Here is a 26750-nt window from a genome sequence, read left to right on the forward strand (position 1 = left end):
GAAAAATACTCCATGAGTTCATTTTATTATTCATTTTACTGCTTATTGGTATTTTTCTTAGAATTAAGATTCACCTTATTGTGGAGTACTAAGTATTGAACAAGAATGTATCAAAAAGGTATATACCTTGTGTTCTAATTCTTCAGTCTTCTCACTAAAAGCTTTATAGTCATTTATGCAAGCCTCAGGACTTGCCTTTATACCTGTACACATTTCAATTAAAAAAAACCACATCACAGTAACCATACAGTTAGGACATAGACTGATTTGTCCACCAGAAAGACCACTAAATTTAATCACTGAAATATTAAGACCCAAGAACAATATTGTTCATTTTATCACCCTAGTAGTAATTGTTCTTATAATTATTTACGTGAAAGCAATGTAGTACTTAACACATGTTAAATTTACATGTCTTAAGGGAGAAGACCTCCCTTGCAATTTAATCTGTAATGATTTTATTGCAAGATAAAATTGTGGAAATGTTAAAAATGAGTAATAACTAGACATATTTAATGTTAATAGGAAATTTGATGTAATTAAATGTCCTTGAGTAAATCTGTGTGTGTCTGTGTGTCATTTTAGGGGTCAAAATTAATCCATAGAAATCAATTGTTATTATCAACAGTTTCCATTGCCTATATTTTCAATTATTTTTGCTATAGTTTCCTTTTCCCTTAAAAAATGTGCAACAAACTCTTGTTTCATTTTTTTAAAATTAAAGCCATATTATGTGTTCAAAAAGTAAAAAAAAAAAAAAAACTGGTACATAAAACTAAACTTTATTTTTGTTGTTCAAATACAGTTGTCTAGATTCCCTACCATGCCCCCCCACCCCTCCCTGCCTTCCACCATCAAACCTATCCCCTTTGGCTTTGTCCATGGGTCCCTTATACATGTTCCTTGATGGACCTTCCCCTGTTTTACCCCATTATCCTCCTTCCCCTTCCCCTCTGGTTACTGTCAGTTTGTTATTTATTTCAGGGTCTCTAGTTATATTTTGTTTGATGTTTGTTTTGTTGCTTAGTTGATTAGTTTGGTTTGTTGATATAGGTGAGATCATATGACACTAAAGTTTTAATCACCTGCCTCAGATCCTTTTGGGAATTTGATTGAACATGTACAAATAAATAAAAACATACTCTTTTAAGAATACTAGTAAGTGTAGAAATAACTATATGAAGTTATGATCATTTCCTTGACTATGATCTGAGGATGAATTACCTCATTGCCATGATAGTAGCCCTCCTGTGGACTACCAACATCATTTTTTCAAGTCACGAACATCTTTAAGGTAGAATATAAAATCAGAGACATACAACACTCCCTTTGGCTCACCCACTTCCTTGATCATAGGCTCTGAAAAAGCTGAATGTTACAAATGGCCTGAAGAAGGTCAGAGGCTGGCCATAGAATATTTGGAATACTTCTCCATTTTAAACACCTCCTTTGCCCTGGCTGGTGTTGCTCAGTGGATTGAGCACCAGCCTGCTAACCAAAGGGTTGCTGCTTTGATTCTCAGTTAGGGCACAGGCCTGGGTTGCAGGCCAGGGCCCCAGTAGCAGGTGCTCAAGAGGCAACCACACATTGATGTTTCTCTCCATCTCTTTCTATTTCCATTCCCCTCCCTCTAAAAAATAAAATAAAAACAAAATTTTAAACATCTCCTTTAACCAAAAATGAAATGATGAATTAGGAATTCAAGAAAGAGAGGGTAAAATGGGCTTTACTAATGAAAAGTAATTGGAGTGAGATGGAACAAGTAACTGGAGAAATGATACTATGGGTCATTTGGCAATGTCAAAGTCTGACCCTCCTAGTGTCTTCTGGGAGGCCAGTGCAGAGCCTGGCCCAAGAACTTCACTCTGTGCCTGAGAACATTCTTGTGAGCCAAAGATCAAGGCAGCCAGCATTGTGCAAGGACCAGAGTGGAAAGTAAACACTACCTGGTTTAAGAACAAGGCAGAACACTGCAATTCTGTGGAAAAATCTCTATATCTAATAAGCCACTGCCTGGTTGTATGACATTGGGCAAGTGTCCTCACCTTTCTGGGTCTCACTTTCCCCATGTATAAAATAAGCTAATTAAATTATGCCCCTTCCATTCTATAATTAATCCAAATGAGACAGGACAATGACATTAAGCTGAAACTTCATTACATAAGTGGTATCTTTATAACCCCAATGCATCTAGTTTAATGTCTGCCCTGTGAGGCATAAAATTTGGGTGACATCAATAGCTATTAATAAAAAATGTGATTTTTGTAGTCATGCAAGACAATGAAATGCTGATTTAATTAAAGTTGGTTAAGGACAGGTGTGCTAAGGTAATTAGGATCAAAAGGTCCTCATGTCTGTGACTTACTTCAAAATGCATCAAAAATAAGAGGGAATGACAGACGGAGGGAGGGATAGATAGATGGATTCAATGGAATAAAAGACAGAGAAAAAAGTTTATTTGTAGAATCTACTTGGTAGGTATATGTGTAGATTGTAAAATTCTTTGAAAATTTTCATTAAAAATTCTGGAAAAAAAGTTAAGCTGGTTTCTATTCCGCTGGACCTATCAGAACCATTACATATTGAGTACCTCCATCAGGAGATACTATATATACCATTTACATAATTTCTCTTTCTCTATAATTTACTGGAGAACAAATGATGGCAGTGATATTTTGAAGGCAGAAATGTCTCCTCACATATTTTGGGAAACCCTAAAGAAACTGGGCCATTTGGTCAGTGTGGTAATAACTGGTCATGGGTTTGTGACAGAACCTTCGTCTCAAGGAAAAAAAAATCCTAGAGGGAGATCCAAGATGACAGAGGAGTGAGTGGAAGTTACACTAACCTCTTCCCAGGACCACTCTGGAATTATGACTAAATTGTGGAGAAATCACTCAGAACAAATAACTGAACAATAGCTAGAGGGAAGCCTTATAAACATGGACAGACAGAAGAATCAGCTTCAGCATGACATGACTGGTATAGAGTGCACTAGAAACATGAGAGGGCTGTCTGGGTTCTCATGGGCAGCAGCTGAAGTTCCAGAGTGATAATTAAGTGGCCGGTTGAATCCCCCTGAGAAGTGTGGGTCTAAACCGTAAGCTGGGATCACCAGCCTAGAGTACCAGAGTCTGAAAGGCACACATATAACAACCAGCAGCAAAAAGCAGCAGGGTTGCTCTCTACCACAGATGGATGCTTGGAGATGCAGAGAGGTGTTTAAAGGGCCAACACACAAATTTTCATTTGCAGCCACTTACCCTGGGCTCTGGCAAAGGCAGGGGAAGTGTAGGCTGGAGAAGCCTGAGAGGAGATTGGAGACGGAAGCTTTGGGGAGAGAGAGAACTGAGAGAGTAGCTGCTGGAATCACAGTGCTGAGTCATCACCCATACACAGCAGCCTCCTGCTCAGGCAGACCACTCCCCTTTGAGCAGCAGAAGCCTGAGGGGAAACAATATCTCCAACCCCCAGAGGGACTCTGTGCTGGTCCTGTGTGCTTAAGCCTGACTGCTGAGTGCAGAATGAACAGATTAACAACTGAAGGGGCCACAGACAGTAGGTCCCTGGAAGTCTTGAACAGGCTGCCTAAGGTTAGCCGGGGTCACCATCTGACATCACCAGAGGCAGATCCAGAAAGAAAAAACAGTGGTAAATACTAGATACTACTAAGCCAAAATCCACCATGATCTTCTCCATGATTTCTGGTAATTTCTTTACTGCATAGTGTTTTACCATTCATTTCTTCTCCTTTAAGTTTGTGCATATTAAGTCACTAGATTTTATATTATAGTTTATTTCAATTCACATATTTTGCTCCTCCCTTCTCTTATCCCATTTTACCTTCTTATTTCCTCCCATTATTTTCATTTTAAATTTTGTTTCCTCTCTTGCTACAACTTTTTTCCATTCTGTACTCTTACTATTTGTCCCCCATCCAACCTCACAAAACCAATTTTCTTGTCAATGGTCATCTCACATTCTTTTTCCCACTCTTAAAATACCTGTGTTCTCTCTACACCTTTAGCAATCTTTGTTCATTGGTTGTGAGTAGGATAATTGTTCCATTTTTCCAATTTTATTTCTACATCTTCACCATTTTTGTATTTCAAATCTCAAATGTTCCCTTCTCCTACTCTTTTCCATCTCAAATTTTAATTTTTCTCTGTCTTAGACTAGTTTTCATTCTTTACTCTTATTATCCTCTCTCCCTCTATCATGTCAAAATCACTTCCCTCTCTTCTACATATATCTTAAGCTTTTCTTTCTTTCTATTTTCCATCTTACTCCCATCCCACCTGTATTAATTTAACTTCATTTGCTTTTTTCTTTTTTATTATATTTTTAAAGTATATTATATTGATTATGCTATTAGAGTTTTCCCATTTTTTCCCCTTTATCCTTCCTCCACTCTGCACCCCCTAACCCTGCAGCATTCCCCCAATCTGAGTTCATGTCCATGGATTGTACATATAAGTTCTTTGCATTCTCTGTTTCCTATACCATTTTTCATCTCTCCCCATCTATTTTATGCCTACCAATTATGCTTCTTCTTCCCGGTACCTTCCCCACCCCCCCATTCCTTCCCTCCATCTCCCCACTGAAAACCCTTCATGTGATGTCCATTTCTCTGATTCTGTTCCTTTTCTAGTTTGCTTATCTTTTGTTTTCATTGTTTTTCTTTTTTTTAGGTTCATTTGTTGATAGTTGTGAGTTTGTTCTCATTTTACTGTTCATAGTTTTTTTTTCTTCTTCAATTTCTTGTTAATATATTTTATTGCTTATACTATTAAGGTTGTCCAATTTTTCTCTCCCCTTTATTTACCTCCACCCTGTACCCCATCCCTCCAGCATCCCCCCCATTATGTACATGACACAGTTCATGTCCATGAGTTGTACATATAAGTTCTTTGACTTTTCTGTATCCCATACTATTTTTTCTTTTCATAAATTACTTTATTGTTGTTCAAATACAGTTGTCTGCATTTTCTCCCCACCACTCCTCTGCCACCTCAGCCAAACCCACCTCCCTCTTTTGCTTCCACCCTCCCACTTGGTTTTGTCCATGTGTCCTTTATAGCAGTTCCTGAAAACTCCTCTCCCCATAGTCCCCTCCTCCTTCCCCTCTGGCTATTGTTAGACTGTTCTTAATTTCAATATCTCTGGTTATATTTTGTTTGCTTTTTTCTTCTGTTGATTATGTTCCAGTTAAAGGTGACATCATATGATATTTGTTCCTCACCACCTGGCTTATTTCACTTAGCATAATGTTCTCCAGTTCCATCCATGCTGTCGCAAAGTGTAGCAACTCTTCCTTTCTCTCTGCTGCATAGAATTCCATTGTGTAAATGTACCATAGTTTTTTTATCCACTCATTTGCTGATGGGCACGTAGGTTGCTTCCAGCACTTGGCTATTGTAAATTGTGCTGCTATGAACATTGCAGCACATATGTTCTTTTGGATTAGTGTTTCAGGGTTCCTAGGGTTTAATCCTAGCAGTCGAATTGCTAGGTCAAAAGGTAGTTCCATTTTTAGTTTTCTGAGGAAATTCCATACTACTTTCCACAGTTGCTGCACCAGTCTGCAATCCCACCAACAGTGCACTAGGTTCCCTTTTCTCCACATCCTCTCCAACACTTGTTTGTTGATTTGTTTATGATGGCCATTCTGACCAGTGTGAAGTGGTATTTCATTGTAGTTTTAATTTGCATCTCTCTAATGGCTAGTGATACTGAGTGTCTTTTCATATGTCTCTGGGCCCTCTGTATGTTCTCCTCGGAGAAGTGTCTGTTCAAGTCTGTTGCCCATTTTTAATTGGGTTGTTTGTCTTCCTGGAGTAGGGTCATGTGAGTTCTTCATATATTTTGGAGATCAAACCCTTGTCCAAGGTATCATTGGCAAATATGTTTTCCCATATAGTTGGTTCTCTTTTCATTCTAATGCTATTTTCTTTATCCATGCAGAAGCTTTTTAATTTGATGAGGTCCCATTTGTGTATTCTTTCCTTTATGTCCCTTGCTCTAGGGGATATATCAGTGAAAATATTACTGCATGAAATATCTGAGATTTTCCTGCCTACATTTTCCTCTAGGACTTTTATGGTGTCACGGCTTATACTTAAGTCTTTTATCCACCTTGAATTTATTTTAGTGTATGCTGTAAGTTGGTGATCAAGTTTCATATTTTTTGCATGTACAGCTCTCCCAACACCATTTGTTGAAGAGACTATTTTTACTCCATTTTATGCTGCTGCACACTTTGTCAAATATTGATTGACCATAGAGACTTGGGTTTATTTCTGAGCTCTTTATTCTGTTCCATTGGTCTATGTGTCTGTTCTTATGCCAGTACCAGGCTCTTTTGATTACAGTGGCCTTGTAATACAGTTTGATATCAGGTATTATGATCTCTCCTACTTTATTCTTCTTTCTCAAAATTGCTGCAGCTATTCAGGGTCATTTATGGTTCCATATAAATTTTTGAAATGGTTGTTCTATATCTGTGGAATATGTCATCGGTACTTTAATAGGTATCTCATTGAATATATAAATTGATATGGATAGTATGGACATTGTGATTATGTTAATTCTTCCATCTCTCTTAACTTTTAATCTTGGGTAACTTAATGATGATGTGCCTTGGTGGGTTCCTCTTTGGGTCCAACTTCTTTGGGTCTCTCTGGGCTTCCTGGACTTCTGGAAGTCTATTTCCTTTGCCAGATTGGGGAAGTGTTCCTTCATTATTTGTTCAAATAAATTTTCGATTTCTTCCTCTTGTTCTTCTCCTTCTGGTACCCCTATAAATTTGGATATTGGAATGTTTAAAGTTGTCCCAGAGGTTCCTCAGCCTCTCTTCATTTTTTCCTGAATTCTTCTTTCTTCATTCTGTTCTGGTTGGATGTTTATTTCTTCCTTTTTTTCCAAATCATTGATTTGAGTCCTGATTTCCTTCCTGTCACTGTTGGTTTCCTGAATATTTTGCTTTATTTCACTTTGGATATCTTTCATTTGTCAACCAAGCTCAAACAGTTCTGTGAGCATTTTGATTACCAGGGCTTTAAACTCTCCATCAGATAGATTGTCTATCTCCTCATCACTTAGCTCTCTCTGGAGTTTTGCTGTGGTCTTTAATTTGAGCCCTATTTCTTTGCCTTGGGGCACATGTTAAGTTGTGAGGGGGTGGGGACTTAGGCATTCACTAGGGCAAGACAACCCTCCTTGCTGCACTGCCATGCTGCCTGTGGGGGAAGTGCCAGAGAGGGAACAATGCAGCTCACCTACTCGGCTATAGCCCTACTTTCCACCAAACTCTCATAGAGACTGGGAGATTCTCCTACCATAGCAACCCCTGCTATAGGCCAGAGTGAGCTCTGAGTCTCAGTTTCCTGTTCATCCATCCCTGCCCATGTTTTCCACCTCCTCTCTGGGGGTTCTCTCAGCCTCCCCTGCCTGCATGGTCCACCACCTTGCTGAGAGTTCTCTCTGTTCACCTGTCTTCCTGGTCTTGTTGGACTGGTTGACTGTTTCTTTAATTCCTTGTTGTCAGAGTTCCATGGTTTGATTTTTCTGGTGCTTCTGGTTGTTTATTGATTTTAGATTGGTTGTTATCCTCCTTTTGGTTGTGCAGGAAAGTGAAGGGCTTCTACCTATGCCTCCATCTTGGCTGGAATTCATTTTACATCATTTGCTATTGATAGTGCTATGGTAGATTTTTATCCAATTTGGTTGCTATTATTTTATTATTTATTTACTTTTGTTCCTTTTTATTTCTCTCACTTTATTTTAATTATTTACATTTCTCTATAAACATAACAATAACTCTTCTCTTCTCTTACTGCATTCCACCTTCTTCATTTCCTTTTTTATTTATAATGTAAATTTTACTTTCTCTCTTTGCATTGTTCCAATTCCCTAATCTTATTAGTGTTTTTCCCTTTACCCTCTCAAAATCATTTTTCTCTCAGTAGGCCATCTCATACTCACACTCCTTTCTTATAACTATCTTACTTTCTTTACACTCTTATTAATACTGGATCATTTCCTGTTGATAGTGGGAGTGTGGGTGGGAGTTATTTTTCCAGGTGTGGGTTTGTTCCCTGGGCTTTGTGGTTTTATGCTGGCCAAAACTACACAACAGCATACTAAATGTGGTGGGTAGAATGACCCTCAGTCAACCAGCTGAAGTGAAGAACCCACCAAAGAAAGACCCAACAACAATCAAAACCCAAAAACATACAGAGAGCTAATATAAATGGCATAAAGGGCATCCCAAGAGCATCAAGTTCAAGAGATCAAGGAGACTGAACCACTGAATCCCACAGGTCTCCTACCATAGAGGTTTACACTACAAAGACACAGAGCCAAAGCAAATCAATTTAAGAAGCAGAAGTAAGCAAGAAGGGTTTCCGCTAAAATGGGGAGACAAAGAAACAACTCCCAATTGAAAAGAAAGGAGGAATCCCTAGAAAGAGTGCTAAATGAAAGAGAAGCAAGTAAACAATCAGATACTGAGTTCAAAACAATGGTTATAAGGAAACTCAATGAGCTCACTGACAATTACCAAAAACTACTGGGAAACTATGAGGAACTTACTACAAACTATATCAGCATAAAAAAAGGACATAGAAACTATCAACAAGAGCCAGCAGGAAATGAAGAATACAATTCTGATATGAAGAACACAGTAGAAGGAATCAAAAGCAGGCTAGATGAAGTAGAGGATCAAATCAGCGAGCTGAAGGAAAAGGTAGAAAAATTTCCCAGAAAGAGAAAAAAAAAGGAAAAAACATTCAAAAAGATGGGTTAAGGACACTGCAGGACCACATGGAATGTAATAATAGTCATATAATAGGGATACCAGAAGGAGAAGAAGAGGAACAAGAAATAGAAAACCTGTTTATAAAACTAATGATGGAAAACTTCCCTAATTTGACGAGAGAAAAAGTCACACAGTCCAGGAAGCACAGAGGGTCCCAATCAAGATGAACCTGAAGAGGCCCACTCTAAGACACCTCATAATTAAAATGGCAAAGTTCAAAGAGAGAATCTTGAAGAGCAAGGGAAAAACAAGAAGTAACATACAAGGGAGCCCTGATGAAACTAGCAGCTGACTTCTCAATGGAAACCCTACAAACCAGAAGGGAATAGCAAGAAATATTCCAAGTAATGAAAAGTAAGGGCCTGCAATCAACACTACTTTACTCAGCAAGGCTCTCAAGTAAAATGGAAAGAGAAATAAGGAGTATCTAAGACAATGGAAGGCTGAAAAAATACACCTCCACCAAATTAGCATTGCAAGATATACTAAAGGGTCTGCTTTAAGAAGAGAAAGAAAAAGTGAGAGAGAGAGGAACACAGACACAAGGGGGTAAAATGTCAATGAATAAGTACCTATCAATAATAACCTTAAATGTAAATGGATCCAATACTCCAATGAAAAGATATAAGGTAGCTGAATGGATAAGAAATCAAAACCCACACATATGCTGCCAACAAAAGACCCATCTCAGAACAAAAGACCTACACAGACTGAAAGTGAAGGGGTTGGAAAAAAATATTCCAAGCAAATAGACACTGAAAAAATCGTGGTGTTGTAATACTTATATCAGACAAAATAGACTTCAAAACAAAGGCCATAAAAAGAGACACAGAAGTACACTTCATACTACTCAAGGGAATAATCAATCAAGAAGGCATAAACATTGTAAGCATATATGCACCCAACATAGGAGCACCCAAATATATAAGGAAAATATTGGAGGACTTAAAGAAAGAGAAATACAGCAACACATTTATAGAATGGAATTTTAATGCCCCACTGTCAACAATGGAGAGATCTTCCACACAAAATATCACCCAAGGATTTTGTGGCACTGAAGAATGCACTAGATCAAATGACTTAACTGATATATGTAGAACTTTTCATCCCAAAGAAGCAAATTACACCTTCTTTTCAAATGCAAATGGCACATTTTCAAAGATAGACCACACGATAGGACACAAGACAAGCCTCAACAAATTTTTTTAAAAATTGGAATCATATCAAGCATTTTCTCAGACCACAAGGGCTTCAGACTAGAAACCAACCTCATGGAAAAAAACTCAAAAACATTCAAATTCATGGAGACTGAATAGCATGCTATTAAACAGTGAATGGGTTAATGATGAGATCAAGGAAGAAATCAAAAAGGTTTTGGAAACTATTGAAAATGAACACACGACAGCCCAAAACCAATGGGGCACAGTGTTCATAGTAATAGAGGTCTACCTAAAAAAGATAGAAATATTTCAAATAAACAACCTGACTCTACATGTACAAGAACTGGAGTAACAACAAACAAAACCCAGAGATAGTAGAAGAAAGGAAATAATCCAGATCAGAGCAAAATTAAAGGACAAAGACTAAAAGAACAATCCAAAGGATCAATAAATCCAGGAGGTGGTTCTTTGTAAAGATAAATAAAATCACAAACCTTTAACCAGACTCATCAAGAAAAGAAGAGAGACTACCAAAATAAATAAAATCAGAAATGAAAGAGGAGAAATTACAACTGATACCACATAAATGCAAAGGATTGTAAGAAATTACTCTGAACAACTATATGGAAAGAATTTTGAAAACCAGGGTCAAATGGACAAATATCTAGAAACATATAATCTCCTAAAGCTGAACCAAGAAGCAGAAAGCCTGAACAGTCTGATAATAGCTAGTGAAATTGAAACATTAATAAAAAAAAAAAAACTCCTGGTACACAAAAGCCCTTGACTGATGTTTTCACAGGAGAATTTTACAAAACGTTTAAAGCAAAGCTAACTCCTATCCTTCTCAAACTATTGTAAAAAATTCCCAGGAGAGGGAAGGCTCCCAAACTCTTTTTATAAGGCCAGCATCATCCTAATCCCAAAGCCAGATAAAGACACAACGGAGAAAGAACACTATAAATCAATACGTGGATGAATGTAAATGTTAAAATCCTCAACAAAATTTTGGCAAACTGCATATAGCAAAACATTAAAAAGATCACGCACCATGATCAAGTGAGATTCATCCCAGAGATGCAAGGATTGTACACAGTATTCACAAATCAATAAACATGTACATCACATAAACACAAGCAAAGACAAAAATCACATGATTAAATCAATAGATCCAGAAAAAGCATTTGATAAGGTATAGTAATCACTGATGATAAAAACACTCAACAAAACGGGAATAGAGGAAGTATACCTTAACATACTAAAGGCCATATACGAGAAAACTGCAGCCAACATCATACTCAATGGACAAAAACCAAAAGCTCTCCCACTAAGATCACAAACAAGACAAGGGTGTCCTCTTCCACCACTTCTATTCAACATAGTATTGGAAGTTCTACCCACAGCAATCAGACAAGAAAAAGAAATAAAATGCATCCAAATTGGAAAGGAGGAAGCGAAACTGTCATTGTTTGCAGATAAGATGATAGTGTACATAGAAAATCCTATAGACTCCACCAAATAGTTACTCAAACTAATAAGTGATTTTGGCAAAAACAGCAGTATATAAAGTCAATTCAGATACTGAAGGCATTTTTGTACACCAACAATAAAATATGAGAAACAGAAATCAGAAAAAATATCCCATTTGCTATAGCAACAAAAAAAAATAGAGTACCTAGGAGTAAACCTAATAAAGGAGGTAGAAGACCTATACTCAGAAAACTACACAACACTGAAGAAAGAAATTAAGGAAGACACAAATAAATGGAAGCACATACCATGTTCATGGATGGGAAGAATTAACATTGTCAAAATGTCCATACTACCCAAAGCAATTTGTCGATTCAATGCAATCCTTATTAAAACACCCATGACATATTGCACATATAAAGAACAAGCATTTCAAAAATTCATACCATAAGTGACCCTGAATAGCTGTGGCAATTTTGAAAAAGAAGAGCAAAGTAGGCAGGATCACAATACCTGATATAAAACTATATTATGAGGCCACTGTAATCAAAAGAGCCTGGTACTGGCATAAGAACAGACACATAGATCAATTGAACAGAATAGAGAGCCCATAAATAAGTCCATGTCTCTATGGTCAATGAATACTCAACAAAGGGGTCAGGAGCATAAAATGGAGTAAAAATAGCCTTTTCAACAAATGGTGTTGGAAGATCTGGACAGCTACATGCGAAAAAAAAAAAAAAAAGAAACTGGACCACCAATGTACACCATACACAAAAATAAACTCAAGATGGATAAAAGAATTAAATATAAATCATGACACCATAAAAGTCTTACAGGAGAACATAGGTAAATCTCAGATATTCCATGGAGCAATATTTTCACCAATATGTCTCCAAAGTAAGGAATATAAAGGAAAGAATTAACAAATGGGACTACATCAAAATTAAAAAGCTTCTGCATGGCTAAAGAAAACATCAGCAAAATGAAAATGGAACCAATCTTATGGGAAAATATATTTGCCAATGATACCTCAGAGAAAGATTTGATCTCCAAAATATATAAAGAACTCACAAGTCTCCAAACCAGGAAGACAAACAATCCAATTACAAAATAGGCAAAGGACCTGAACAAATACTTCTCCAAGGAGGACATACAAAGGGCCCAGAGACATATGAAAGGATGCTCAGCATCAATAGACATCAGATACAAATTAAAACCACAGTGAGATACCACTTAACACTGGTGAGAATGACCATTATAACCAAATCAACAAACACCAAATGCTGGCAAGGTTGTGGAGAAAAAGGAACCACAGTGCATTTTTGGTGGGAATGCAGACTGGTGAAGCCACCATGGAAAACAGTATGGAATTTCCTCAGAAAACTAAAATTGGAACTGTCTTTTGACCTGAAAATTTCCCTGCTGAGATTATACCCTAAGAATCCTGAAACTAATTCTATAGAACTTATGCACCTTCATGTTCATAGCAGCACAATTTACAATAGCCAAGAGCTGAAAATAGCCTGTGTCTATCAGTAAATAAGTGGATCGAAAAACTGTGGTACATTTACACAATGGAATACTATGCAGCAGAAGGAAAGAAGAAACTCCTATCCTTTGCAACAACATGGATGGAACTGGAGAATATTATACTGAGTGAAATAAGGCAGGCAGTGAGGGACAAATACCATATGATCTCACCTCTAAGTGGAACCTAACAAACAAAACAAACAAATGAGGAAAATGGAACCAGAGACACAGAAAGAAACAACAAACTGACAGTTACCAGAGGGGTGAGGGGAAAGCGGTGATGGGAAAAATGGTAAAGGTCAAGTCAAAGCACATGTATAAAGAACCCATGGACAGAGACAATGTGGGGGAGGATTGAATGTGCAAGGTGGGGGTGGGTAGTGCCAGGCAGAATAGTGGGGCAAAAATGGGAACTACCATATTTGAATAACAATAACAAATTAAAGTTAAAAAATAATAAAAATCCAAAATATTAAAATTAGAAGGAAAAAATTCCTCTTCTCTTCCCACCCAAAAATCAAACATTCTCAACAACACCATTCTCCTTAAGCTGCACATTATGAAGGAGCTGATGTTCAAGAGAAGACTTGTTTCTAGAAAAGAACAAAGCCTAACAGGAGAGGCATGATTTGGGTAGGAAGAGAGTGACTATGATGTATTTAGAAGGGGAGCTTCTTGGGGAGGCTGGAAGTATACTTGGTTCAGCTGAGTTATAGAAAGGTGGAAAATGGTGAAATTAAAAGGAAAAAAAACAGTATCCTACTATGAGAGGAAGTAGAGAATTCTCTCTTTCTTCTTCTCAGGACATATAGTACAGCAGGATTGCCCAGGCAAAGGCAGGCTAAAGATAGACGGTAAGTCCAGGGATCTGGAAAGCCTTGGGTTCAATACCATAGCTGAAGCCCCACAAAAGGGAAAAAGTGGGATGTTACCATAAATTAGCCAAAAGACAACCAGATGAGTACATTTGGGTAGCACAGTGTTAGGAGTTCAATTATGGCTTCCTGAAATTCACATGTTGAAGTCCTAATACCTACAATTTCAGAATGAGACCTTACTAGGAGATAGGGCCCAGTTAAAATAAATTCACTAGAGTAGGCCCTAATTCAGTATGACCAATCTGCTTATAAAGAGGAAATTTAGAGATAAACATGCAAGTGGTGAGAGCATCAAGTAAAGATGAAAGCAGAGATTAGGGCGATGCTTTTACAAGCAAAGGGATGCCAAAAAGACTGCAACAAGCCACTGGAAGGAAGAGGAGACTCATGGTACAGATTGTCCCTCACACCCTCCAAAGGAACCAACTATGCCCACACCTTGATCTTGGAGTTCTGGCCTCTAGGCAATACATTTCTCTTGTTTTAAACCACCAAATTTGTGGTTCTTTGTTACAGCAGCCCAGGCAACCCAATACACATAGGAAAGTGTATTTTCCATATTAAGATAACTTAACTGTTCATTGAACTAATTTTGGGATAACATGATTAAAGTCCTAGTCAGCAGGCTAGATTGGTATTTCTTATGTTCTCAAGAGTGGTAAGGTGTTGGTGGGGAAAGGAAGAGGGACATGGGGGCAGAGAGCAAGGGAAGTTTGCCAGTGGCAGTATTTCTAAACCCTGTGAATGGGGCCCTAGCCCAAATGGGTGTTACATGAGCAGTTGGGTTAGTCTCATGATGACAAACTTAAGGATCTGAGTTTCAGCTTTGGCACTGTAGATAGCCTAATAAAGGGGAGGCCTTTTAGCATTCAACTCAGAGTAGTAAATTATAATGGGTGTGCATGAACAATCTAGAACTTAAATGAAGAATAAAACCTTCTGAGATGTTCGTTAAGAAATTAGCCTTTGCCAAGATTATACAATTTCTTTGCTCCACACAAATTCCATACTATTTTTAGAATGTTTAATGTTTAAGTCTCTCATTAAAGTCTACTCAAAATGAAATGACTTTCAATGCTATTTATGAAACTATTCAACTCACCAAGAAAAACTCTGGCTTCTGAGTCTAATTGCTTTCCTCAGTGCCAAGAAAAAGCTGTAACACACCCAGATACCAGAGGTTTCATCTTATTAGCTCAGGTGCTCCAGGTCTCTGAGCACCAAGACGAGACAGGAGAGAAACATGGTGTCAAGGCAAAGGCATGAACATGGCCAGAAATGGACTATTTGGAAATGTGTGCATGGGAAAATCTGTCCTTTAAGTTTTTAACCACTTTCAAACAGAAGTCAAATAGGTGGAGGGACCAATTGTGGCATTAGAATATTAGCCAATAATCACAGGCCAAGCACAATATGTTTTTTAACCTAACCTAAAAAGCTCATGTTAAAGCTATTAGTCCCACCCAAAGAGTGTGTAGTCTTAGACCCATGTAGGAGTACAAATACGTGTTATCATTGTCTAGCATATTAATGTGTGAATATGTGTGTGTGCACATGCTGAAGCTGTGAACAATACACATAGCTAGAATTATTCAGGGGTGGGAATGAAATGCAGCAACAAGGCAGAAGTTGCCACTGCTCCTGCACTGTTACTGGGAATTGGGTGCCACCCTTCCTGCAAAAATAGGGGGACAACACAAAGTAAAGTAAGTGTAGTAAGTAACTGGAGCTGGAGAAATAAAACATGGATTCTTTTGAAATTATGACACCAACAATTAGAATCCTTGTGCATGTTTGGTTTTTGTTTTTGCTTATAGTAACTCAACTAGAATAGACTTTGTGTCCAGAATTCTAAGTTGTAAACAAATAGCAATGAAAAAAAAAAGAAAAGATACAGTTTTTTTCTGGAAAATATCATCAAGGAGTCCTGTGTGGAGTATGAGCTAAGAAATGGTGCCAGGAGGGGAAAAGGGCAAAGATGTGTTTTCTTAGAAGCTGCCTTCACATGTTAACCTTAAAGCTAACCCTCCTGGCTTTATCATCCTCATGCCTAAGGTCAGCATTTCTGACAGCACCCTATCTCTAAGGAGACAAGTTGCATCCTTCATCACCAGGGAAAGCCAGTAATCTCACCCAGGGTTCAGGAATTTACCCTGAATTTTGCTCATAATACCACATAATTTCATTTACTGGACTAGTTCCAGGATTTGCTGTATAAGTGATTGACTTTTTGTTATAAATTTATACTTTCTAGAGACCTAAAATTAAGCACTTAGAGTCATGTAATTGCAACTTCTCTTAAACCACAGTCTATTGCCACTAACCCTTCCTATTTCAGAAAAGTAAAATGCAAGTAAATTGATAAAAGTGCTTTCCCAAAGGTCAACTTTATATCAAATCAAATAAAAATAAACTCAACTACTTGATATTTTATGAAATTTACTTCAATTACAACATAATAAACAGATTAGGAAAATGAGAGAGAGATGCACCTTATATTTTCCAAGGCTCAGAAGCTATTTCTCTTAATTGCTTTTTCTTTGAACAGCATCTTTATTAGGTTATTGCATATATTTTGAAACTTAATAATATTGTTTATATTGTGCTTCCTAAACTGATGAATACAATGTAATTATTGTTCACCAATTGAGGGAATGTTTTGCATCACAATCTGTAACTCTAGGCTTATAGGCCAACTGAAATGCCCCAATATTTGTAGAAAAACTGTGACTAAGGAAAATACTTATTACACATTAAATATAATATCTCAATACACATAAATATATTCACATAAATATACACATCTTATATATAAGTATATACTTAAGAACACATGTAAGTATTTTGCTTGGCTCCAACATTCATGTGAATATTGGAACTTTTTGCCCAAAGGAGCTCCTCCAGCCCCAACCATTTGGGAAAAAACATATGGAAGAAGCAGGCAGCTAATTTGGTCAGGCACCTTTACTCATGTGCCTTTACTAGAACTAGAGGCTTCCCTGTCTTCTTCTAGTCTCCTCCACTAACACAGTCAACTTTCCTTTCCAGAAAGCAACACAAAATTACTTTCTAGGTGAACTCATCCTATGTTGTATGCAGATAAATCACTGAAAATCACATTTTAAAATCTTAAAAAGATAATTTTTGAAAGGTTAAGCATAGACTTACCATATGACCCAGCAGTTCCACTCCTAGGTATAGGTATATCCAAGAGAAATAAAAACATACATCCACACAAAAACTCGTACACAAATGTTCATAGTAGCATAAATCACAATAGCCAAAAAGCTAAAACAACCCAAATGTTTATCAACTAATAAAGAGATAAACAAAATGTGGTATATCTATATAATGGAATATTATTCAATCATAAAAAGGAATAAAGTACTAACACATGGCAGCTACAATGTGGATGAATCTTGAAAACATCTTGCTGAATGAAAGCCAGACCCAAAAGGTCATGTATGACATAATTCTGTTTACATGAAATGCCCAGAACAGGCAAATATCTAGAGAATGAAACTAGATTAATGGTTTCCAGAGGTTGAATGGTGGTCATGGTGGTACCAATGTTGGTGAATAAAGAATGACAACTAATAGATGTAGGGTTTCTTTTTGGGAGGATAAAAATATTCAATAGTAACACTGAGATCATTATTACACAACCTTGTAAATATGTTAAAAAAATATTAAATTGTACACTTTAAATGAGTGAATTGTATGTATGGTATGTGAATTATACATAGCAATAAAAATGTTATTTAAAATCTTAACAAGTTGAAATTTTAGAACTAGGTAAATTTTTTTATTATTATCATTACTTTTTAAAGTTATTTTGAGGTTTTAGTAAAAGATGTTTTAGCAGGTGTTGTGGATGCACCACCCATATTCCCTCCTAAACCATTTCTATTTGAGCCCATAACTAAAACTGACTATGTCCAAGGGCTTATTTCTTGCTGCAGGTGCCATTAAGTATCCCAGCTGCCTCACACCTCAGTGGAGATAACTGAGGTATATCTTACACTCATTCCCTGAGGTCCCCTGCAAGATTGAACACCAGTCACACATAGTGGAAACATGCTTGAAAATGCACCATTTCTTTATTTCCTTGCCTCCTCTATCGGTATTTTCTGGAATCACTTCCCAAATAAATGACTTGCACTCACATCCTGTCTCAGGATCAATTTCTAGGGGGAATACAAGGCAAGATACTTGTTACTCTTCCTTGCTTTCTCAAATAATATCCTTGTCATGCCCCATTAGAATGATTGGAAATGACAATTGGTTAAGTCATTAAAATTTTTTTTCTGTGGTTATTATATGTTTAACCACAGAGGTAGATTTGTAGAATTAGATTTTGTTGAATTATGTTTACAAATAATGCCCAGCTTCCCTACATTTCCGTAATAGCTGCCACCAATATTTATATACCAGGTTGCATGGGAAATGTGGTGGCCTTTGGAGCAGGGGTCTCTGCAGTGACTGTCTCCTCTTGGGGCTCAGACCAGAGGATCCTGAGGCTTCAGCCTACAGGTATAGAAGGAGCAGCTCCCACTGCAACACAGTGAAAGGCCAGATGCAGCGTCTCCATCCCATGGAAACAGCAACAAAAGCTTCAGGAGAGCAGAGCAGGGACTTTGGACTTGGCTGAGACCAGCACATGGAAGGTTCCAGAATCAGCAAACCATTGGTGAGTAGGGAACCTTCCTTGTCCTCTGGGGTTCAGTTGGTATAACAGCACTACTCAGAGGGATAGAAAAACAGACACCATGGAAGCACAGCTATAAAATTATTGACAGCATAAAATAGAAAAATGTTGTTGGGACTCTTACATATTAAATTTTGGCTGAAAAGTTTGGTGAAAATATCGTGTCTTTTCTGAAAACAATAAACCATGTGACTAGCAAAAATAACCCCACCGAATAATAAACAAAAATCTCATGAGGCACATAACAAGAGTATAACTGTCTCATTTTAGGTATTATATTTTCCAATGTATGCCATCCTTGTAACTTATATTTGCAAATAATTCAATGATCTGAAAGTCTTGTAGCCAAGTAAATTTCAAAGCTTTCAATTTTTCAGATTTTAGAGAAATAAAACAGTACATGGGCATATTTTATGTAATAGTTTTAATGACAATTAGGAAAGCCACCCTTAAATTACTGCATTTTTATGTCTGCAGTAACATACAGGAAGGGAAAAAGTAGGTTTACAGTTGTAAGTATGTGAAACAGTTTATTCTTACATGTATTATTTATTAATTGTATCATTTTCCATATGAACAATGGTAAACCTATTTTTGTCCAACTCTATATGATGAATAGCAAAGCACATGCATCAGTTCTGCTCAAGTTTTGCTGAAAGATCCAGAAAATATTTTCAATTTTCATAGCTTCAAGCATTTGGGAAATGCAGATAAGGGACTGTGGTGTATGAGGGTAGGTGAGAGCCATAGTTGCAATCACATAAGGGTTGAGGACATGAATGTTGAAAATGGGACAAGAAAACTCAAAGAAAAGGAGGACACTTGTTCATTAAAACTACAATCTTCCTAGCCAACAAGATGCTTTAATGGTTATTAATCCAGCATAACCACTATAGTAAAGTAACTCAGAAAAGAGGAAAAACAATTTAAATGCAATTTAAAACCCAAAGTTCTAAATTTAGTTGTCAAAGCAAGGTTTAATGAGCCAATAATATTTACTATGAATCTACTAGGTGCAGGCATTGTGCCAGGTATTAAAAGCTTCTGGGTGCCCCCCACCCAGGAGCTTTTAACAGGGAAGGAAGAAAAGGTGTAAAACAAGGTGCCAGAAAGGTATAGCTGGGAGATACAGTGTAGTTCGCAGAAGGCTATCAGAGAAGGGGACCCCCCAAAAAGTGAGTTTTAAAATAAATTCTGGAAGATCATCAAGAGTTACCAAAGTGATATGTGGAAAAGAGGAGCATTAGGAAGAAATTCCACATGCAGAAGAGCAAGTGCAAAGGCCAGAGACTGTGGTAGATTATTCGAGGACATCAAAGTGGGCCAGTGTGATTGCAGAGCAGATGAAAGAAAATGGGGGATGAAGCTTCCAAGGAAGGCAGGGCTTAGGTCTGCAGTGTGTCCAAGCCACATCCATCACTTTGGACTTTATCTTGATGTTAATGGGAGACCATTGAAGGGTTTAAACCAAAGGAGTGACCTCATGAGATTTGTATTTTATAAAGATTGCCCTAACAGAAAAAAGTCTAGAAGGACACATGCCAGGCTGTTAGCCGGGGTCACCTCAGGAGGATTAGGATGGGGTAAAGCCAATAGATAATCAACTTTGTCTTTGAACAACTTTATTGGCTTCATGACAATAATAAACACTTTTGTGTAGCTTAGAATTTTTTTCATTGAAAACAAATTATTCTTCCTTCAGTGTAAGAGTGGACTAGGTGGATGAACCCTGATGACATTATGCTAAGTGAAATAAGCCAGACACAAAAGCACCAAATACTGTATGAATTGTCCTATGTGAAGTCTCCAAAGTAGTCAAATTCATAGAGACATAAAGTAGAATGGGGGTTTCCAGGGGTAGATGAATATAAGGAATGGGCAGCGTTTCACTTTAGGAGGATGACAAAATTCTGGAGCTGGATGGTGGTGACGGTTGCATAACAATATGAATGTACTTAATGCTGTTAAATTGTACACTTAAAATAGTTCAAATGGTATGTTTTTTACTGTATATTTTATCACAATGAAAGAAAATAGTGGACTGGAGAAGGGCTGGGCTGAATGATGGGATGTAAATAAGTAGACTCTGGGAACTACTGTGGTCCATGTGAGGAACCCCAGGTCAAGGAGACAGTGAGGCAAATAGGTCTGAGCTATATTTTGAAAATGGAGAATGTGGAGAAAAAAAAGAACCCTCATACATTGTTGGTGGGATTGTAAATTAGTGCAGCCACTATGGAAAACAGTATGGAGATTCCTCAAAAAATTAGAAAGTATCTTGTATCTAGTATCCAAAAATAGACCTTGGAACAAGGAACTGCATATCACTAGCTTATTTGGGAGGTGGTCTCAAGAAGTCCTGATAGGTTCTGGGGGATGTGAGTCAAGGGAAAGAAGGTAGGCAATAAGGGCTTCAGTACTGAGTAGTCTGCCAATGTGGGCACAAGAACTTGATCCCACTGGGGGCCTCTGAGAGACTGTTTGGAACACATCTCAATGATTCCAATTAAGAGGTGGGGAAGTTGGGTTATTTATCCTGTCAGCCCTGAGTAATGGCTATTCCTGGGGGCATTAACCATACCCCACTGCTTGTCTGTCCTGGATGGGAGGTGAAAAGGTTCCATTGGCCAGAAAAAGTCCTCAGGCAAAGACTTGCAGCAGTCAGAAACCATAAGTCTCTGTGTATGGGAATGGGTGCCAGAGGGGATGGTAGTAATCCTACTGTGTCCGCTACAAATGTCAAGGGTGTCAGTTTGAAAACTGGTCTGAAAGTGGTTTTCTTTTCCAAAACAGAACACTAAAGGTGAAGTGAGTAGGCAAAGGAATCTGAAGGAGCAGCTAGTCAAGTAGGAGGGAAACAGGGAACTTTGATGAGAAGGGACGTTTTAAAATGCCCGGTTAATATATAACATGAAAAGCTGGAAGATGTTTTCTTAGATTGTGGGAATTATTTTGGCAAACATTATTAGTTAAATAAGTATTTATAAGGTCCGAACACCCTCTACCACAAGGCTCAGAGGCCAAAGATGTAGAAACCAATATTTAACTAGACAAGTAACAGTGTGAGAGTAATACAAGCCCTCAACATGTGTTTCAACTCTTCATCTTTTTTTGACTTTCCCCTTTATGTACAATTATACAAATCAAGACACTACACAAACTACTCTATAGGAAGGATATATTTGTCGACAAAGAAAAATCTAATATTACCTTTTTCATGTCTACAAGAATTATATGGAACCAAGTTCCCTTAGAAATATGAAGCAGATATTGTTACTATTATTTTGAATAAGAATTTTGTTTGTTCTTCACACATAGTTGCCATTATCTTCACAGGAAGACTGAATAAGCTCTCACTTTATGAATTATTCACAAACATCATTTTTTATTGTCATTGAAGTCTTCATCCACTGTATTTCAAAAAATGTTAAAAAACAATTCCAGGATTTTATACATAGGATGCATGACTTAAAGACTGGTTTAAATTCTAAGTGCTAATATTTTTCAAATCACCATTTTCTAATAAAAGGTATTTAAACATCTTAACACACACAGACACATATATTCACTAATGCTTTTAATTTAAAATTCACTAATGCTTTTAATTTTACAGACTGGTTTAAACTTATTCTCAAGCAATCTTTAAATGTGAAAACCATTTTCAAAGAAATTCATCTATAGGGAAGGAAGCCAGATTTAAAAGACATTTGTTTACTGAAGTATACCTTTACTCTTTGATGTTGTTACATTATATTTTTCCTCATTATTGAATTTATTGGGGTGACACTGGTTAACAAAATTGTACATGTTTCAGGTGCACCATTCTATGACACATCATTTGTATACTGTACTGTGTGTTCATCACCCCAAATCAAGTCTCCTTCCATCATCATTTACCCCCACATACCCTCCTTTAAAAGAACACAATAGAAGACAAAGGTTTTATAATTTTCATCAGCCTCTCACAGTTTTGTGCTCACAAACTAAAACCCAGAAATAAAGCAAGCATAAACCCCCAAAATTTCACTTCTGCCCACAAAATGTTTTGCCTCCCTTACATTACAGTCATCTCAACCTCTTTGTACTCCTCCCTGTTTCTCAGACCTGTCCACTGGAATCTCAATATTTTGGACTAGCAGACTGATTTATCTACAGAAAACTCAAATTCCCCATGGACACATTCTCCTTAAATCAGAGGGAAAATAAGAAAGGGAGAAAAGCAGATCACAGGCAGTGTATTATGGATGTTTTGTCTTATCAACTAGGACCATGTGATTTGCTTTCAGACTCTAACCACTCCTATGTGCAGCCCAATTTCAGATGACATAAAAGACAAGTATGATATTCTACTTACCCCTCATAAAGCCAGGAATATCACATTATCTATGAGTAAGACCAAAAAAGCTAGCAGAGGACACAACACTTGGAAAACAAAACCAAAATTATCTTAGCATCCATTCTAACTTCAAAGGTGAGCTACTTTAAAGGACACAAATTTTTCTTCTATTTAAAAGGTACATTTTTTGCATAAGCCAGCAATTAATAGGCACAGGAAATATAATTTAACATGTTTGGGGTGTGTGTGTGTGTGTGTGTGTGTGTGTTTTAAGCTGCAACTCTTTCCTGATTGCTTATTGCTAGATACCTGACAGCATCTAGCACATAGAAGGCACTGACTTCATGTTTTCTAAATGAAAGACTAGCAGCAGACAAAGGGAGACACATTGGCATGCTGCCAGCTAAGATTTTGGGTAGATAGTAAATATAAAAGGCTGAATCACAGGATTAAAAACTAGCCCACAATTTCCTTTTTACAGATATTTCCATAATTAATGTGCTTTGTTTCTTTTCTGTTAGAGAAGAGGATCCTCAAAGAATGTCATGACAATACTAGTAGTCTAGCTCTTCCTGGTTTGGTTTCACAGGTCTGAGGACAGGATTTGTTTCTTTGTCTTTCTCTCTCCCTGGCATGGTGTTCTCACCACAGGAGTTTATATAATTCTGAATTATATATAGTCCCTGCCCTTCTGTATGCATTTCTAATTATTTTCAAGAAAATGATCTGGTAGGGAAAGTCTGTCTTTGTTTCCCAGATACTCTGCACTGTTGGACCCTAAGCACCTTGCTTTGAGTACTCTCACCATTCTGATGTAAATCAATCACACAACTCAGCAGTTGAGGTGTTGGTTATCCCACTCAGTGAAGTGTTTACAATTTGAACAGACACCTCTGTTTAGAATCTCCAAAACCCAAAGGACAAGATTCCTGCCTTTCTAAGTCATCCTAAACATACTCTAAAGACAATTGTCTCCTTTACCCAACTATAAAACCAATAGCAAATTACTAAAACTATATATATGCACATCCATATGTGTACACACATGTGCATGCACAAATACATAAAATGTGTGTGTGTGTGTGTGTGTGTGTGTGTGTGTATACCTCTCCAGGAGGTATCCAGCCATGTAATATGAAAAATAGAGACATTTACTGAAGGAGATGCAAGATGCAAGAAACATTATACATAGAACAATGATGCCTCAGTCCTCTTCAAAGTAGGCACCTTGGGACCTCACACAGTTTTCCCAGTCACCATCAGCTGCCCCACCATATTTTCCTGAATCTCACTGATGGTCTGAAATCTCTTCCCTTTCAAAGTTGATTTTAGCTTTGGGAAAAGCCAGAAGTCACAGGGCACCAAATCTGGACTGTAGAGGGGCTGAGTTGCCTGACTGATCTGATGTTTCATCAAAAAAGTCTGCACAAGACATGATGCATGAGCAGGTGTGTTGTTTTAATGAAGCTGCCAATCACCAGTTGCCCATGGCTGCAACCTTCTGAATCATCTAAAGAGGTTCCATAGGGGAATGTTCAAGCTTAACACAAACTTTGATGCAGATTCATTGCTCTATTCACTCAGCCATTTTGAATGCAATGGCCACAGAGTATACATGCTCACTTAATGGTGTCAACCTCCCCCACTGACTAGTACAGTGAAGTCATCATTGTTCACACATGCATGTTCCAGTCCACTCTCCTTGGCTGCCTGTTTACATCGATATCATGCAAACCATTCTAGTATTAACCATATTAACCATATGGTTAATAACCATTAAACCATATTAACAAAATACCTGGACTTTTTCCAGATAGACCTCATATATACGTGGGGGAACCCCTCCAAAACCAGAATTATCTTCTGGAGGGTGGGTCCTTTGTAGTATAGGTTTACCCCGCTTGGTGAATGTTATAGGAACCCATTTGTGTCAGTGTACTAGCTGGGGTTGTTGTGAGAGGTTGCATTCAGCTTCAGTGAATTTTTTTTGAAGACTCTTTCGACACATTTGCCCATTTCATGATGGGTGATTTATGAGCGCACCTGCCCACACCATACTGAATGATCAGCAGTTTTTGACCTAAAACATCATGACCTCTGAGTAACTTTTTCTGTTTCCCCAGAAGAGAAAAGTCCTCAAAGAGAAACATTATGCCAATGTGGAAGAGGTGAAACAAAAAACGGTAGAAGGACTATAAAGGCATCAAAATTGAGTTCAAAAACTATTTTGAGCACTGGAAAAAAGTCTTGATATAAGTGTATTGCATCAAATGGAGAGTACTTTTGAAGGTGACTGAAGTTTAAACATATAAGAATAAATATACATTTTTATAAGTAAATTTTGAGTTTTGGGAGTCCCATATATATCATATCATATCATGTTATATTTTTTCCTGGCCCTTACATCATTTGGTGAATTACATAGAAGATCACATCTCTGGACATGCCAATTCAAAATGTTGTGACTTAGCACTGTCCCTAGGCCTTTTTGGCTTCTGGCATCTTAAAAAAGCCGAAGTTCTTTCAGGGCACCCACCTCCAACTTACTGAAGCTTCATGGTTAGAGCACCTTCTGACATGCAGAACAAAAATGCTGTTCAATTGTATGTCTAGGTTAGGGTCCATGGCAGGGAGTCTTTAAGAGAAATTTGCATGTAGAAGCTTTATCAGGGTTCAATACATGTAAAGTAGTAAGAAAAGCAGGATTGAGCAGAGGGAGGAGATGAACTGAGATACAGTCTTTATGGATGCCTTGGCCAATCCTACAATGAACTCCACAGCTGAGATTATCCTTCAGAGTTGTCATGAATTGAGCAAGGGGCCCAGGCCTCTATACCTCCATATCTGTTGTAGGGTGACCCCAGGGAAGAGGCATACCCTTGGGTGAGTCAGCTCCTCTCAGCCAAGGACAAATTCCAGAGAGGGCCTCAGCTGTGAGCCAGCACCAGTCAACACTCTCAGGAGATGAGGGACTAACTGTCCTGAAGAGGGCTAGGTAGCCCACTACAGCATCCACTACACTGCCATTTTAGGGCTAACAGTAAAAAGAAACAAACAAAAAAAAAAAAAAAAAAACCCTGAAATTTTAGTGCCCTGTGTGTGTTAGAGAAGTGGTCCTCAACTTTTTTGGCACCAGGGGCAAGTTTCATGGAATACAATTTTTCCACAGACGGGGAACAGGAGAAGTGGGGTGGGGACAGGTGGTACTGCAAGCAAAGCTTTACTCGCTTGACCACTGCTCATTTCCTGCTGTCTGGTCTGGTTCCTAACAGGCCACAGACCAGTACCAGTCCACAATTCAGGGGTTGGGAAATCCCTGTTTAGAGCATGGATTTGAGTTTCGACCATTTAAGCTATATTTTAAACAGAAATATTTAAATTGGCTGACTATCTTTCTAATAATTCCTATCACCAAATCATTTTTCAGGTCCTTTAAGGCCCTGAGGTGAAGCTGCTATCCTCCTCTCCTCTGTGTTATCTGCACCAAATGAACTTTATTTGGGTCCTTTCCCACCAGCTCTCAACATTTGCCACCCTCTGTTTGATGTGCCCCTCCCATCTGTATATTCCCACACCTAGCCCAATGCTTGGTAAATAGGACACTTAATAAGGGTATATTGAATAAAGGAATCAATCAATCATTAATAAATGAGCAAACATGACTTCTTTTTCTCCACTGAAGAAACAAGATAGAAAAACACATTTGATGAACAAATATGATTAATTTGAGTGTATGCCTTTGTGTGTGCCTATCATCAGTGCTTAAAAAGGAGTATTTCATTTTTGACTGACATAGAATAAAAGGGCTATTCTCAAAGCCAACTGTATCTTACATGACTCCTAAATA

The 26750-nt window shown here is 37.7% G+C and overlaps 1 protein-coding gene across 4 annotated transcripts in view; it reads right to left on the reverse strand.

Moving 5' to 3' along the window:
- The window catches only part of LOC114505317 (amine oxidase [flavin-containing] B), a 115843-nt gene that overhangs the window by 76152 nt on the left and 12941 nt on the right, over positions 1–26750 (reverse strand). The window contains exon 1 of one of the 4 annotated variants that reach the window (XM_036017073.1): positions 22922–22943. The exons of the other annotated variants lie outside the window; for them this stretch is intronic. Within the exon in view, the coding sequence (XP_035872966.1) occupies positions 22922–22928 (7 nt within the window). The 5' untranslated portion in view covers positions 22929–22943. Of the gene's footprint in view, positions 1–22921; positions 22944–26750 lie in introns of those variants that run through there. 4 annotated transcript variants of the gene reach the window in all.

This window comes from Phyllostomus discolor, chromosome X, assembly GCF_004126475.2.
Source record: "Phyllostomus discolor isolate MPI-MPIP mPhyDis1 chromosome X, mPhyDis1.pri.v3, whole genome shotgun sequence".
Classification (NCBI taxonomy): Eukaryota; Metazoa; Chordata; class Mammalia; order Chiroptera; family Phyllostomidae; genus Phyllostomus; species Phyllostomus discolor.